Source organism: Sebastes fasciatus, chromosome 5, assembly GCF_043250625.1.
Source record: "Sebastes fasciatus isolate fSebFas1 chromosome 5, fSebFas1.pri, whole genome shotgun sequence".
NCBI classification, from domain to species: domain Eukaryota; kingdom Metazoa; phylum Chordata; class Actinopteri; order Perciformes; family Sebastidae; genus Sebastes; species Sebastes fasciatus.
This window is the reverse complement of record NC_133799.1, coordinates 10,443,565-10,459,377: the sequence shown is the minus strand read 5'-3', so window position 1 is coordinate 10,459,377 and position 15,813 is coordinate 10,443,565. Positions and strand designations below refer to the sequence as shown.

At 39.8% G+C, this 15,813-nt stretch overlaps 1 protein-coding gene across 2 annotated transcripts in view; it reads left to right on the top strand.

The window, feature by feature from the left end:
- Positions 1–15,813, top strand: part of LOC141767558 (ephrin type-B receptor 1-B-like) — a 98,846-nt gene that overhangs the window by 21,272 nt on the left and 61,761 nt on the right. For both annotated transcript variants that reach the window (XM_074634992.1, XM_074634993.1), the window contains exon 2: positions 15,361–15,425. In XM_074634992.1, the coding sequence (XP_074491093.1) occupies positions 15,361–15,425 (65 nt within the window). The remainder of the gene's footprint in view (positions 1–15,360; positions 15,426–15,813) is intronic.

Sequence of the window (15,813 nt, the reverse complement as noted above, 5' to 3'; positions counted from 1 at the left end):
ACTCTTCTGTATTTCTTTGAATGTCGGTGTGTACAGGAGGCTTCTTGTTTCTTCTGAAACAAACATAGATTCCCTTAACGAAAGTCAGCATTAACAGATCACTCAGTCTTGCTATGTTTTCAATGTGGCAACTCAAAAGACAAAGGACAAGGAAAAGAATAGACGGTGGTCATGTTTTCATTGTCAGTCGGGGTCAGAACTTCAGAGGACGGTGATGATATTAACACAGGAACATTAATGACAGTTGTTTCAGCTGGGAAAAGGGCTTTTTGTTATTGACTGTCCTCTTTTAGTAGTCTTATCATTATCCAGTAAATGGCATTCCTTAGCAATAATTAACATTGGACAACAAAATTGCATTTTTGCTGGACATGTATGGCAGGGTGTCAAATATGTCAACTGATGGAAAAGACACAAATAAGAACTAAATTACAGTAGAACAAGTGCAACATCAATGCTCTCGGCTGTCTTCGACAACACAAGTTGACGCTGACATCATAACGATATTATTGTGGCTGAACTCATCAAACACATACTGTACACACACTGTAGAAAAGAAACGTGGTAATTAAAATAGATTCATTATGTGCATCAAAGCTCTGTTTGGTCTTACAGCTGTAAAGTTTTAAGTGAGTTTTTATACCTCTAACAGGCGTGACAGGAGGAATTGTTTTTTCGGGTTGTCCGTCCAACCCATTCTCAGGAACACCTTGAGGAAATTTCTTCAATGTGGTTCCAACGTCCACTTGGACTCAAAGATGAAGTGATTCGAATTTGGTGGTCAAAGATTAACATCACTGTGACCTCACAAAACACATTTTTGGCCATAAATCAAGAATTCATATGCTAATTATGACAATTTCACACAAATGTCTAACAGGATAAAATGATGAAGTGATGACATTTTGGACAGACATGAATGTTAACTGCAACTTGACTGGTTGGCGGAGGCATACAACCATGAGGCGGTAATTCAGATTAATCGATTAGTTCATGTACAGAAAAGTAATTGGTAACTATTTTAAAAACAGGACAATTGTTTATGTAATAATTCAGGAAAAAATGGTTTAAGCCTCTCACATGACAATATATGATAGTTTCCTTTCTTTCTTCTGTTATATTAAACTGAATATCTTTGAATATGCCAACCTGCACTTTTTTATAGACTAAATGATTAATCAGTTAATTCAGAGAATAATCAATAATATCATCACAGAAATAATCATTAGTTACACCCTTAGTATTTTGTTTTAAATGCATTATTTGTCTAAGTCTTATATTTGTTTAAAAATGAGCTTATCTGAAGAACTCGACCATGTTCAGAACATTTGAAATGTTTCTTCATACAAAGATTAATAATTGTAGGCTCGGCTGAAAATGTCTTGTTGGAGTCTTCAATGAGCTCTGAGATCTGTGTTCTTTTAGGACTTCTTTTTCAGTCTGCACATTGCCTTCTCAATACACTTATATAAACTTAAGAGGCTGTAATGCTGCTGTGGGTGTATTCTTTGTGAATAGGATGAGCTTGTCACCGTTTGAGATGCGGTGTAGATGTACTTAGACACACAATACACACTGTGGCCCATTTCCTTTCAGCTAAGTTCTATTCAGCTACTGAGTCCTTTTTCCATCAGGCTTTTTCTGATCGCAAGTCACATATAAAATCATTTTGACACCCCACTTTGATGGACTCCCGTGGGTTTCTAAATTATTGTCAGTTTCAGTTTACATGTCAAAATGCAAAAGAAATATAAAATGGAAGTATATTTACTCAAGATTGAGTTGATGAAAAATGTGGGGGGATTAGGGCTTTGATGTCGGGGGCTTGGAGATTAAATGTTGACGTTTGGAGCTGTAATGCTTCAATGTGTAGCTCTCAGTTCTGCCTCGTCTGATATCGTGTCCCACTCATCTTTCATTTCTGACTGGCAGCTCTGAGACGCACACAGTGAAAACATTGGAAATCTCTTGATGCCCTTAAAGCCTTACTGGATTTTGCAATGTAGTTTTGTGAGTTTGTGAGTTTTGTGACAGTTGAAGTTGTAGTCTCATTTACAGCGTTACTCTGTCATATCAAAAGTGACGGTTTCTGACGATCAAACAGATGTCAGTAAAAGTTCACTTGAAGTGCATTACTTTATTTAGGGTTGTAACTGTGGGAGATTTTCACAGTACAATAACCATCTCAGACAGTATCGCGGTTTCACAGTATCCCGGTATATGGTATTAAACCATTATTTTTATAATAATAATAATAACTAATATTATTATTAGTAGTAGTGGGAGTAGTAGTATCAGTTACAATGACCTTTAAAGGAGAACAGAATAATAATAAACAGAATAATAAACCTGATTAACAGTTACCCCCCTAACTGCGTTATAATCATTACAAGCCGATGAAATGCAGAAGATACAATTTTTCTTCTCATATCAGCCAGACAGGAGACTATTACTTTACATTCAGTGTAACCTTCTTAAAGGGCAACTCCACTGGTTTTACACATATAGGTGCAGTGTGTAGGATATGGTGACATCTAGCGATGAGGTTGCAACCAACAGAAACTTCTGCCGAGTACCAAGCGTGAAGGAAAACTACAGCGGCCGATGCAAAAACGCAAATGGCCCTAACTAGAGCCAGTGTTTGGTTTGTCTGTTCTGCAAAAGTCATAACAGCTGGTGAGTGATAGAAGATTACACAGATATGAAGACGTTTTAGCCAACTTTCAAATCTGAGAAAATAATGTAATCAGTTTTTTTGTGGTTTGGGTTTGGAGACTGCACATTTATAACAGAAAGACTGCGTTATAAACAGGGGACATGGATGAGAAAGATGATGTTGGTTGTATATGGGAAATGTAGGATTCAGCATTTGTGGAGTTTGACCCATACTAGGGATAACAAAATCTGGATATCTCTGCTTCAACATTGACCATTTGTTTTTAATCTGTCTCTTGTGAGTTACCCAACTTTATGGATGGGTTTATATTTGACCTTTTAAAGCATTCATCTCCTATCAAACCCCACTATATCAAGTTACCACATGCTGAGGGGTGCATTAATCACTATTACAGTACAATTATTATTCTGCAGATAAACATCAAACAGCAAGCAGCAGCAGCTAGGGATGCGTCAATCCGACTTTGCCCTCTCCCGATACCAAATCAGATACCGAACCTCATGCTGCTGAGCACTAATCCTAACCACTGCATTTTTTGTTCCCCATATCTTTATAATGCTTCTTTGCTGCATGGAACATTTGGATCAGTAACGTTAAGAAACATGAGGCTATATCTGTAACTGTAACTTTGCAACAAATCCTCATTCAACGGTTCGTATGATACTTACGAAAACGTATTCCTCATTTTTCGTGCATTTTCCTACGAATGTCCACGTGTCAATTTCCGCTCCAGTCTTTTCAAAATACTCCCGTCTTCACAGGAAACAACTTGGTTAGGTTTAGGCAACAAAACTACTTAGTTGGGTTTAAGCAACAAAACTACTTACATAGGTTTAGGAAAAGATCGTGGTTTGGGTTACAATAACTCCGGAAGTGGCGTAACTTAAGTACACAAGTTAAGTGACACATAAATCAACGTTGACTTCTGGTCGGGTGGTCTGGTGGGTAGACCACCCATCCATCCTGACCTCCTCCCTACATGGTGTTTGTCGCTCTTTATAGTTCCTGGTTCACAATTACGTGGATTACATACAAACTCATTTTGTGGGTATACAAATTACCTGTACTGTAAATGACCTTACATTGTGGTAATGGTAACCACAAATGACATTGTCAACACCCCAGGTTTAACAGTAAAGGCCCGCCACTGCCTACACATTGAAATGCATTAATTGTGAAGCACATCAAATCTGGCTGACGTCTCTTTCCTGATGTAAGTCAATGGGAAAAAGTATTTTTGGGCCCAATGGCATCACGTGACGGACACGGAAGTTGTAGTACCGCCGTTTGGCCACTACGAAAATTGGCATCAACGACCGCCGCTCTTCTTGGGGGCTTGGATGAAATCATAAAGCTATGACATTTTGGACAGACATGGATGTTAACTGCAACTTGACTGGGTGGCAGAGACATACAACCGCAAGGTAGTAATTCTAGTTTATTTTATCAGTTTATGTTCCCATTTAACAAAAGAGGACAAATAGCTGCCCCTCCCTTTCACCATATGCTGCCAAATGAGCACATAAACTTTTATTTGTGCTTACAGAAGCTACATCGGCCTCACCGGTGCCCACTCATGTAGCTCTGTGAATTACCCATCCCATCAATGCACTTAACATTCACAAACGACCCGGCATGGTACGACGTCTAATGTGGCGTCTACAGGCGTCGCTCTCCTTAAAAAACACAGCATGTCAGTTAGAGGCCTGTTCCCCTTGTGTTAGTCACAAAGGCACAAAGGATTCTGCCACATTGACAGACTGGATGCTTCACACAGTGCTTGTGTCTCTGAGCGAGCGTGTGCGTGCGTGTGTGTGTGTGTGTGCACGTTTCTTTTTGTGGTAGTGGCAGTTTCATGTTAAGCTTTCTTCCAGAGAGAGAGAGAGAGACAGGCTTCATCAGGGCTCAGTTCTAAAAATACGAACCCAATATGTTCTCCTTTTATTGTTGTGCCGTTCCTATTTTCTAAAAGACAATAAGTTAGTTATATATTTAATTTTACAGTGACTAGCGCACCCTGTTGTCTAAGCTCAATATGTTGCAGTTGTATTTATAGTGACAAGCCTCTACTGTGACAAGCAATCATAAATTCGAGGACCGCGATACATCTTCTGTGTTAACCTGCCCTGCTTCTTTAAAGACTATGTTGGCAGGTCTGCCCTGTTTTACTGTGTTGTATTGAATTATCTATCATATTTTATGTCTTTGTGACAAATCATCAAACTATACTATTGTAAAGAAATCCTACATTATAGGAGCTATGTGCCAGCATTTCTCAACTGTGATTTGTTTTTGTCAGAATCGATGGAGGAAGCTGTAAATTGTTAAAATGCACAGGAATCAGGGGATTTAACAGGCCTTCTTCAGATAAAAGGTTTCTATATAGGACAGCGATGACATGATATGTTTTCCGACAGTGACGGGCATGTCCTCTTTCATCAAGTGAAGTCATGACACCACAAATTTTCTAGGTCAAGGCTGTTAACAACAGATGCGCGAGGGGAATGAGAGGAGAGGTGAAATCAGACTGTGAGGGACAAGACAGAGAAAGAAACAAAGAGAGGGACCACAAAGTCTGAGGCTGAAAGTGTGTGTGTGTGTTGTGTGTGTTTGCTTGTTCAATAAGAAACCAGGACACAGATAAGTGCTCATGTGTGACAGCTCGGTTGTTCTTTTTAACACAGCGGCCCTGCGCCTCTCCCGGCTTCCATTCACAGCAACAACGACGTGTCAGCAAAGAGAAAAACAAGCTGATACCTCAAGGCATTGGTTACACTTGTGCACACATCTGATCCTACAGATCTGTAGCTGTGAGAGAGAGAGAGCACACTGTCTGCTTGGTGGGCACATTTGGCCTGAAAACGTCGACAACGAGTGTGATGGATGGATGAATGTCTTTAAATCCGTGTCCATTTATTATCTGTTTATCACCTTGTTGTCAGGTGGTTCATGCTCGCTGCTGGTGCTTTGGGTTGGCGTTATGGGAGGGTCACACATTTTTTGAAGATATATTGGAAAAAATGTTTTCGGCCACTTGTGGGGAGCTGAACAAGCTGTAACGCTGACATCAACTCATAAAGTTGATATGGTGAGTGCGTTAGGGAAACAGCTGCCTATTTACACTTTTGGCAGACGCTGAGCGACATTAGCATTCATTCGGAGCCATTGTTCTCATCACTTTATGAGTGTAAGTACTATATTCACTCTTTTTTTTAGCTGTCTGGTCTTCATGAACATCTGAGGGAAACATCTGGCTCTTTAGCTTCTAAATGCTCCACTATGCTCCCCTGCTAGTCGCTAACGTCTGGCGTTTGGTGTTGGGCATATAGCGTACACAGTGGGTTTATTCCAGCTACTTTTGCTGAAATCAGCTGTCTGCTGCTGCTGGAAAAAACTTGAAGAAAATGTAAAATTGCTGGCCATAAAAAACAAGACAAATGAGCAAGAAGATGCTAAAATTCTCCACAGATCTGAGGGGAACTGCTGAGTTAGGCGATAATTTGTGACATGAATATTTGTGGCAGCTGTGCGATTTCTTAGTCATTTTCTCCATTGTTACTGTAATATAAAATACTGATTAGTGCAGCTTGAAAGCAGCAGTGTGTAGAAATGGAGCAAATATGGTTAGAAAAAGTTAGTTTTATAAAACGGTCACTATATCCTGACAGTAGTGCATGAGACAGGTAATCTTTGAAAGAATTTCTTACCTCAAATGTTTTCAGAAACATCTTGTAGTGTACTGTCATATTTGATCAGCACTGCCTAGTTTGACCGTTTAATCGGAGTTTACGAGTGATTGACAGCTGCCTCCAGCCAAAAGGAACGCTCTCTCTCTGAAATGACCCGTGATTGGTCAAAGTCTTCCATCACTGGCTAGATTTTTTAAAGACTGAAAACAGAGCCATGATGAGGTGCAGAAGTCTAGTTTTCTCTCAGAACACTTGAATTACAATATGCTGAAAAGTTATTATGGAATTTTTGCCCAATGATGCCAAAACCATTCTGCGTACTGCAGGTTTAAATCGGTTCATTTCAATTAACCACAGCTGGTGGGATCTGTGACGATACAGTATGCAACAGCACAGTTACAACAACACAACATAGTCACAATGATAAATAGCAACATATCACCTTCATATATCACACAACATGTCACATATACACAACATCACAACAGTGTCAACATAGTGCACTGGTGCGTGTTGCTGTCATGTAAGAGATCAGCTGAGGGCGAAAAGATTATCACATTACTACCTACTTATATGAAGTGATAGTGAAGGTTGATACACTGATACAGGCTGACACGTAAAATCAATAGGTGTTATCTACAAAGGCATTAGTATCAGGCTTCCATATTATAATCTACAGCTACAGCCCTTATGGTTCATTAAATAAGAAGTAAAGCACTATATGACTACAGTAAACCCACTTAAATTACCAATTTAGTCAATTGATTCAGCCGATTAAACTGTTGTCAGGCTATTAAATAGGAGTTATCAGTCGCTATAAGCACCATAGATGTGGGTCATTAGGGGCCTATACTACACCCAATAGTAGGTTTTTTCATCTATTCACGTGGTAGATCACCGAAAGAAGGTATAAAAGAACACGACAGCGACCTCTAGCGATCGTAGTGATTAACCTAAAGAAGCCCTTTTGTTTGTGTTAAAAAATAAAGTCAATCATCTGATGCTTTCCTCATATTCGGTTATTTAAGGAGTTTCTTCAAAGCCATATTTGCCTGTTTTACTGTAACACTATGATGTAACTTTATAATGTATTGCATGTTGTTCACCCGAATTGCTCTCTTCAGAATGATCCGTGTGCCATGGTCTATTATTTTAGTAGGGATGGAGGGTCTTGAACTACAAAAAGGAGTTTGAATGTGCATAAATAAGAGTGGAGCTGAACACCACAAAGAGCAATTGAGCAATGTCAAGTGGAACTTTCACTCAGGAATATTTTACCATCAGGATTGTGCTCCTGACACAAACTAACCTTGGTTGGAAAAAAAACATCACCTCTAGTAAAAAGGAAAATGGGAACAAAGCCAATAGACTGCCAGAAAGAAGCAGTAAGATTTCTCAACACAGGTACTTAAAGTAATCAAATAAAAGTATAGAGGAAGACATTTAACTGTAGAGAATTTCAGTGAGATTTATCACTTGAACAACCTCTTAATTGCCCCAAAAAGTTCAACTAATGGCTCGGAGTCCTTTTGTGTTCATCATCAACACTAATAAACTGTCAGGTTGCAGGTTGGCCTTTCGCGGAACTGGTACATATGGTGGCATGCCTGGGTCCTGAAGTCCCTGCAGTGTTTGAAAGCAAATAAACAGAGATTAGCTATTAATACATGAAGACCAGGAGCCCCATGTGTCTAATTTGTTTTGTGCAGCACACAGAGGAGGAGAAATCAAGTAGGAAATTAATACCAGTATTAGCAGGAAAAGTTAGCAGAGGATGACTGATAAATGTGATACAGCAGAACCTATGGTTCTCTCAGATATTACCGAAGCCTAAGACGTAGCTTAGGTTTGTAGTCCAATGCTTAATGGACTTGTCACAGAGCCCACTGGACCATGGGAACATGTAGTAGATGATGCAAAAAAAATGAAACACTGGTTAGTTGGGCATTGTTTGCTTTTGATTTTTAGACAGTTTCTACCTCATTTGAATCAATAATCGTTCAATTTATATCAGAAAATCAGGTACTCAAGTGTACTTACATGCCTTAATGCTGAAAATTCATCAACTAAGACAGGTTTTAAAGGGACATTCCACCAATTTGACACATAAAGGTCAGTTTACAACCTGATATTATGCCAAAGCTTGTAATAGACCCACCTTTCCACCAGAGGATAGCGTGTCAGTGTCATGTTTTGCCTTGAATATTAAACACCTGTATTAACATGCAGTACCAGCAGGGGGCAACAAAGCCACTGATTTAGGATTAGGCAAGAAAACCACTAAGTTAGGTTAAGGGAAAACGTTGTGGTTGGGCTTAAAATAAGTATGTAAACTAAGTACAGGAAACAACGTAACGTCAGTACGGAAACTGTCACTACAAAACACGTGACAAACATCACTAACGTAACTTGCATGTTGCATTGTATGATGTCTTCTGGGGGCTTTGGTTATTTGGGCTTGAAGACAAAAGTATAGCACAAAGCCTGCAATATGAACTGGAGGTGTGGAGTTTGAAAGACCGGCAGGGAAGGTCTCACTAAAAGACGCTATTGGCTACATCAACAAAAAATAGGTGGCATTTTTTGGTGGGGGGAGCTTCACCCATAAGGGCTACAAATCAGGATATTACAGCCAATTGCTTTGATTTTGACGAGTCTTACAACATGTAGTTGAGTTAGACTCACTATCCATACAGTAAAGTACTGTACTGTAGGTGTATTTCCCTACTTTTGAAGTGGAGCTGCTCCTGATCCCATAGACATCCAGTAATTTAATAATTTAAAGGTAATATACTGTATAGTATATCTTCAAATTGCACCTAAAATAGTATCAGTATGTGTTTGTTCCATTCTGGGTAAATGGATAAAAAAGAAGACGCCCCAAAACCAAACTCTCTCTTTAATTTATGACATGATGGTGTCATGCTATTGTAGCAAAATTGTAATTTCGTCCACAACATCCGCGGCTCCTCGTGTAAATCTACTGTTGTTGCATAGTTATGTCTGTTTTTTGCTGATACAATGTGTTTTTGAACTGCTGAGCAAGCTGTTTTAAGACAACAGGGTCAGCCCATTAGCCAGTATACTTCAGATTGATGTTGAATGTTGAAAATTATCGGGTGAGACTTTGCAGGCTGTGTACGAGCCAAAGTGTAGCTGAAGGGAACGGCGTGCAGTTTTGAGACACTAGAGTATAATACCGAGTCTGCTGGAGCTCCTGTGGGGCCAATACAAGAAAACATTTTTGACAGGAGCTAAAACTTGACAAGATTTATTATGTACACTTGCTTTTATTCTTTCTTTCTTAAAATCCGAACCATCTTCTTGTTTAGCTGTTCATTCTAGTGCTTAATTCTAATTACATCACTTCCTGTGGAGAGGTAAATGTTCGCAAAGGTTACAAGTGTGGATGAGTTTTTCAGATTTTCAGAGCAGCCTCATAATTGTCTTCATAATTGATTTTGGGGGCATGTGAGGTTGGAATAAAAGAGAAGCTTCTCTGCATGGGTCCTGCAGTATGTTTGTGTGTATGAGAGTGTATTCATGTATAGCCTACGTATATTTGATTACTGCAAGAGCACATCTACGTCTGAATGTGTGTGTGTGTGTGTGCTCTTGACTGAGTTGTTCTTCCGTGACGCTGTGCCATTTCACTTCAACGCCTGATTGGTCAACAGCCGCCTCTGCTGGCGGCATGACGTCTTTCACTCCAGGAGGGCTTTTAGCGTGTGTTAGGCGAGTGTGTATGTGCATATCTGCGTGTTATTTTGGTGTGCTTCCTTAACCACGAGTGTGATGCTCCCAGGCTTACTTTTCTTTCTTTCTCTCAGAGGCACATACAATGTATACCGTACACACACACACACACACACATTCAGATATAAATCAGCACTAATTTGCAGTCTTTGAACAGTACACTAATCTGGTTAGAACACACTAGGCTAATTAGCATAAGATGAACCGATCTCACTTGCCATTTGACCACTTGTACTTGTACATCTCACACACACACACATAGAGAAAAAATAAAGAGGTGGAGGCAGTGAAACCGTAATATTACTTCTAATTCAGCGTCTGTGATGGCAATACTTTTATTCCTCCCTCTTGGGCCACAACAAAGATTTAACAGCCTCTTTGACTGCTACAATATCGTACAGATTTACCTGCTGTTTCTTCTGCCATAAAATGGCTTTGGTTTTGTTCAGCCGTGTAGCGTTGGTTGAGGAGGTGCAACACCGCGGGGGAGGTGGGCACACTGCTATCACAGCCACCAATATGTCAGAAGTAATTAGGCTGATCGGAGAGTATACCCTATTATGCACAGAGAGGTGTGTGCTGTGTGCTGTTAATTAGACTGATGAGTATGCACTCTAATAAGCCCGGCGTAGACTTCTTCTCTTTTAAACCGGGAATTCACGAGGCACGTTTGCAAATATGGTTCGGTTATGTTGTTCTCATACTCCTGCACAAGTGATTTGTAATTGTACAAAGATATGAAGAGAATTGAAACATCAGCCAATTAATCATCAATCGAAAGATTTTTTTTTTGTTGCCAAAAATGCTAAACTTTTGCTGGTTCACGCCACTCAAATGAGAGGATTTTATGCTTTTCTTTGTCCAGTATGACAGCAAATGAAATATGTTTTGGGTGTTTCTGTTTCTGGACAATAATAAATATATACATACAGTACATTTGCATAAAACAAGCGTATTTGCCCACTCCCATGTTGATAAGAGTATTAAATACTTGAATACATTTTGAACAGATAGAAAATGTGTGATTCATTTGCGATTAATCACAATTAACTACGGACAATCATGCGATTAAATATTTTAATCATATATATATATAAAATATTTAATCGCATGATTGTCCACAGTTAATTGTGATTTATCGCAAATGAATCACACATTTTCTATCTGTGTATATATATATATATATATATTTTAATGTTTATACCCACATTACTCTCTCAGCACTTGGTCCTAATGCTCAAGCTGTGAACAGGATGTAATAACATAAAATGATGAATCACAGAGGCCTCCCAAGAGTTCCTGGGCATGGTGGTGCAATCAATTTTCAATGAATGTATTGCCAGCAAAGTTTGTATTGTATGCTAAAAGTGCCTGAGAATATGCCTTTAATACCCTGTTTTTGAAGTAGAAATATGGTGGTATGGTGGAGTATGACATTGCACAGCCATTGTTCCATTCTTTAAGCAAAGCCCTGAATCAAAAAATCCCTTCTTGCAAGGCTTTGCTGGAAGGTATAGCTTGTAAGACTACATGAGCTATTCCAACATCTCTTCTGTCAACATTGTGGATTTGTCTCTATATTACCATTTTTCTTTTTAGCCTCATTTTTTTTTACCCCAACTTCAAAGGCATCTGAACAGGCAAAATATGCAAGGCAGAAATAAACTGGGTCTATATTCTGCTGTGGATCGGCGTTTGAAAATCTCTGTTGACAACATGCCACTAAATGCACTGAAGCTACAAATTAGATAGTGACAATTGTCACCGTTTGAATTAGCTTTGGTCCAAGATTTTGATAGTCGACTACATTTTCGCGTGACAAGCATTTCATTTTCTAAAAACGACCTTCACTCCCAAGGGAAAGCTGAAAAACTGGGTTCTGCTGTAATTAGGCTCGCTCGCTGGCAAAAAAAGAAGCACCCAAGGTAGAGGGTGAGATAAAAGACAGGGAAGTAGCGTGAAGGAGAGGATGAAGGTGGGGAGGATGTGAGGAGGAGGAGGAGGAGGGGTGGAGATAATGAGAGGCAGGGTGACAGATTGAAAGAGTGCAAGAGGAGGAGAGCATGTCAAGAATCAAGGGAGGTTGTTTGCCTGCAGCTGCCTCGTGGTGTGATGTCGTTGAATCTTCTCACCATGTTTTATTACAAAGGGCTCTGTGTTAGGGTCTGTGTTGTCAGCATGCCGACTAACTTATCTCGGCCTGAGCGTTTCAGCCTGTCCGCTCGCTGTTAATTTTGCGAGCAGTTTAGCTCACCCGCAAGTAACGTAGGAGAGCTAAGAAACCGCCTGAGCAAAATCATGTTTAAAAAAATCCTAAAAACATCAAAAGGGAAATTATTATTTTCTTTATCTTCCTGTGTGGTTCAAACACTATTAACAGGCTTTAGTTGCAAAGGAAATAGCGTTTCATTCACATTTTTAAGTTGTCAGTAGGCCTGCTACCAGCAATATGATGCCTTCAAATGCAACTCGTGAGCTCGTGTTTACAACATGGGAAGTCGTGTACACGATATTCTTGACGTTCGAGTGGTTAAGTCGTGAGAACACCGTTGCTGAGCAACGGCAATATTAACGTTACTGTCGGCATCTAGAAGCCACAGAGGCTAATAATTTAGCAAGCTAGCAAGCGGGTAACATAAAGAAGGAAATATAAAGGCATAATGACAGAGGAAAAAGACGAGGCCGTTGGGAATATTAACATCTTCCTCACACTCAAAAACAATATATGATTAAAATTACAATATATTATCTTATTATTCACTGAAAAATGTACTTCCATGGCCTCCGCCATTTCTGACAACGTCAACAAACACGTCACAACTCGTAAAAACTCAGAGCTTTCAGAAACTTTCCACTTACGAGGTCGTGAATACCGAGAGGGGGGCGTTCATATGGACTTTTCTCATGAACGCGGTAAACACAACCCCATTTGAAGGCACCAATATGTAATGAAAAGTTTCCATAACACTGTCATCCTACATTATTGATAGTATGTGGTTTTTCCTTCCACTTACAGTACTATACCAACATTAACATGCATGGACATGTGATCGTAAATCATATTCTCCTTATTTTCCAATGACCCAGCCTGCCATGGTTTGCACATATCCGACAGAAAAGTGCAGAAAATAGTTAAACTAGGTCAGCTCACATAGCAATATTTCACCATAAACACAGTATAGGCTGTAATGTATAATATGAAGTGTCTTACTTTTACAATGAATGTGGCCATCTGATTTTTTGGTGTTTAGTAGGCTATAGCTTTGTTGTGCTTTAAATTTCACACATCGTTGTAGCCATCTAAGAAAGGACTTGGTGCACAGTACTGTGTCAGTGTGTTACCCGGATGTGATTTAATCAATGAGTCAGGTTATGTGAGGTTACTGTAGCAGATGGAGCTGATTGTGTAGGTTCAGATGGGGACATGTAGTCATTAGTGGCACCCAGATCAGCTGAGTGCTACCTACACACATCCACACAATGGAGTTGTCTATTTAATTTCTATTGCTGCCACTGACTGATTTCACCTTTATGTAATTAGCCTATTATTTAACTAGTCAATAGCCAGTGGTTGAAACGGTAGACTGCTACCACTGTTTTCACCCTCACCCTTTACTCAACGTAAGACTTTGTTACTGGCAATTGCTTTCTGTTGCTATAAATGTCCCCTGTTGTTGCTGACCGTTATAGCTGTTGCTAAACTAGCTGTTAATTGCTTTTCGTTGCGAACTGCTATGGCTGTTCCTAACTGACCTTCTGTTGCTAACTGCTAATAATGCTGCTAACTTCCCTCTGCTGCTAACGGTTGTGACTGTTGCAAAGTTAGCTCTCAATTTGCTTTCTTTTGTTAAAGTTGAAGTAGGCGAGATTGGAGAAAATATGATTATGACAGTAGAACATGACACAGGTAACCTGGAAAAAAATCATGTGCCTCTCCGTCCTCCGGTGCTCCTAACGGCATCTGCAAGATTTCACATACTGGAGGAAAACAAGCAGTAAGAGCTGATCTGAGGTCTGCTGTCCAGCTGCTGTCTATGAGAGCCGGCTGTCAATCACTCGCGAACTCTGACCAAACAGTCAAACTAGGCAGCGAGCGCTGATCAAATATGAATCAATATTCTGTTACGTTAATGCCTATTTCTCGCCTCAAATGTTTTCAGAATCATCTTGTAGTGCACGGTTTAGCTGTAAAATGAGAAAGTTTGAGACGCCGCCGCCATTGTGAAATCTGGTGAAGGAACGCCAAGTTTCAGTCACATGACCGGAGCACAGCCAATAGGAACGCTCTCAATAAAATGACCTGTGATTGGTCAAAGTCTCCCGTCACGGGCTAGATTGTTTTAAAGCCTGTAAACAGAGCCATGAGGAGGTGCAGAAGTCTAGTTTTCTCTCAGAACACTTGAATTACAATATGCTGAAAGGTTATTATGGAATTTTTGCCCAATGACGCCAAAAATATTCTGCCTACTGCCACTTTAAGTGCTAATGCTGTTGCTAACTGCCCTCTGTTGCTATAGCGAACTGTTATAGGTGTTGCAAAGCTAGCTGTTACTTGCTTTCTTTTGCTGATGGCCATTGCTGTTGCTAATTGCTCCTGTGTTGCTAACTGTTATGGCTGTTGCAAAAGCTAGCTCTTAATTTGCTCTCAGTTTCTAATTGCTAATGCTGCTGTAAACTGCTGCAAATCGCTTTCTGTTGTTATTACTGTTGCCAACTGCTATTTACAGACCAGCAGCCATCATTGCAATTTTATAAGAACTGGATAATTGTATTACTATTTATAGGATACACCAGGATTTCAACATATATACTTCATTATATAGGCCTACTGTAATATGTGATATGGTCATATGTGTGCAGATAACACTGAATGATAGTGTTATGCTTTGGCACTGTGCAATATGAGACGGATGCTGACTAAGCAGGACATGCTTGACATTGTTTATAATTGTATAACCTTTGTTGTCATTGTGTTACTTTTGTTTATGCTTAGCATAACCACAGGCTTGTTTATTTGTTTGTTTATTTGTGGCCATTATCTCTTTTATGATAGGGTGGGGGAGAAAGAAGAGACGGGGGAAGCATTACAGAAAACAGAGCAAAGTGGAGTTTTATGAATATGAATGAAAGTTGGCATCTGAGCTGACTATTAATTAAACTCCTACCTGTCCTCTTCCTGCAGCTCCCTGTCTCACCTCTCTCTCTCTCTCCCCGTCTGTCTCTCTTTTTGTCCGACAGAGACAGTGATGGATACAAGGACAGCGACAGCTGAGCTCGGCTGGATATCGTTCCCTGCCAATGGAGTAAGAACAATGTGCAGAGGTGTATTGTGCTTGTGTGTGTATATGTGTATATGCATGTGTGTGTACCCTTGGGGAAAGCAGTTTGAGTACACTTTACAGTGCTCCATTAAGGAGTCTGTCAAAATCCTAATTACAGTTGCAAGGTGACACCAATTAACCGCTATTGATGCAGAATAGAGTGGATTCCAATAGATCAGGGAGGTGTAGCTCACAAGAGTCCGCAAGAGACAAATTATTAGAATAGAATAAAATAAAATAGAATAAGATACAGTAGGGTCTTAAACCCATTTTCTTGAACTCCTTGGATTTTTTAAATGGTGGCTTGGCTACTAGCTGGTTACAATAGTCTGCTGTGTGTGTGTGTGTGTGTTTGAGGTGAGCGGCTCTA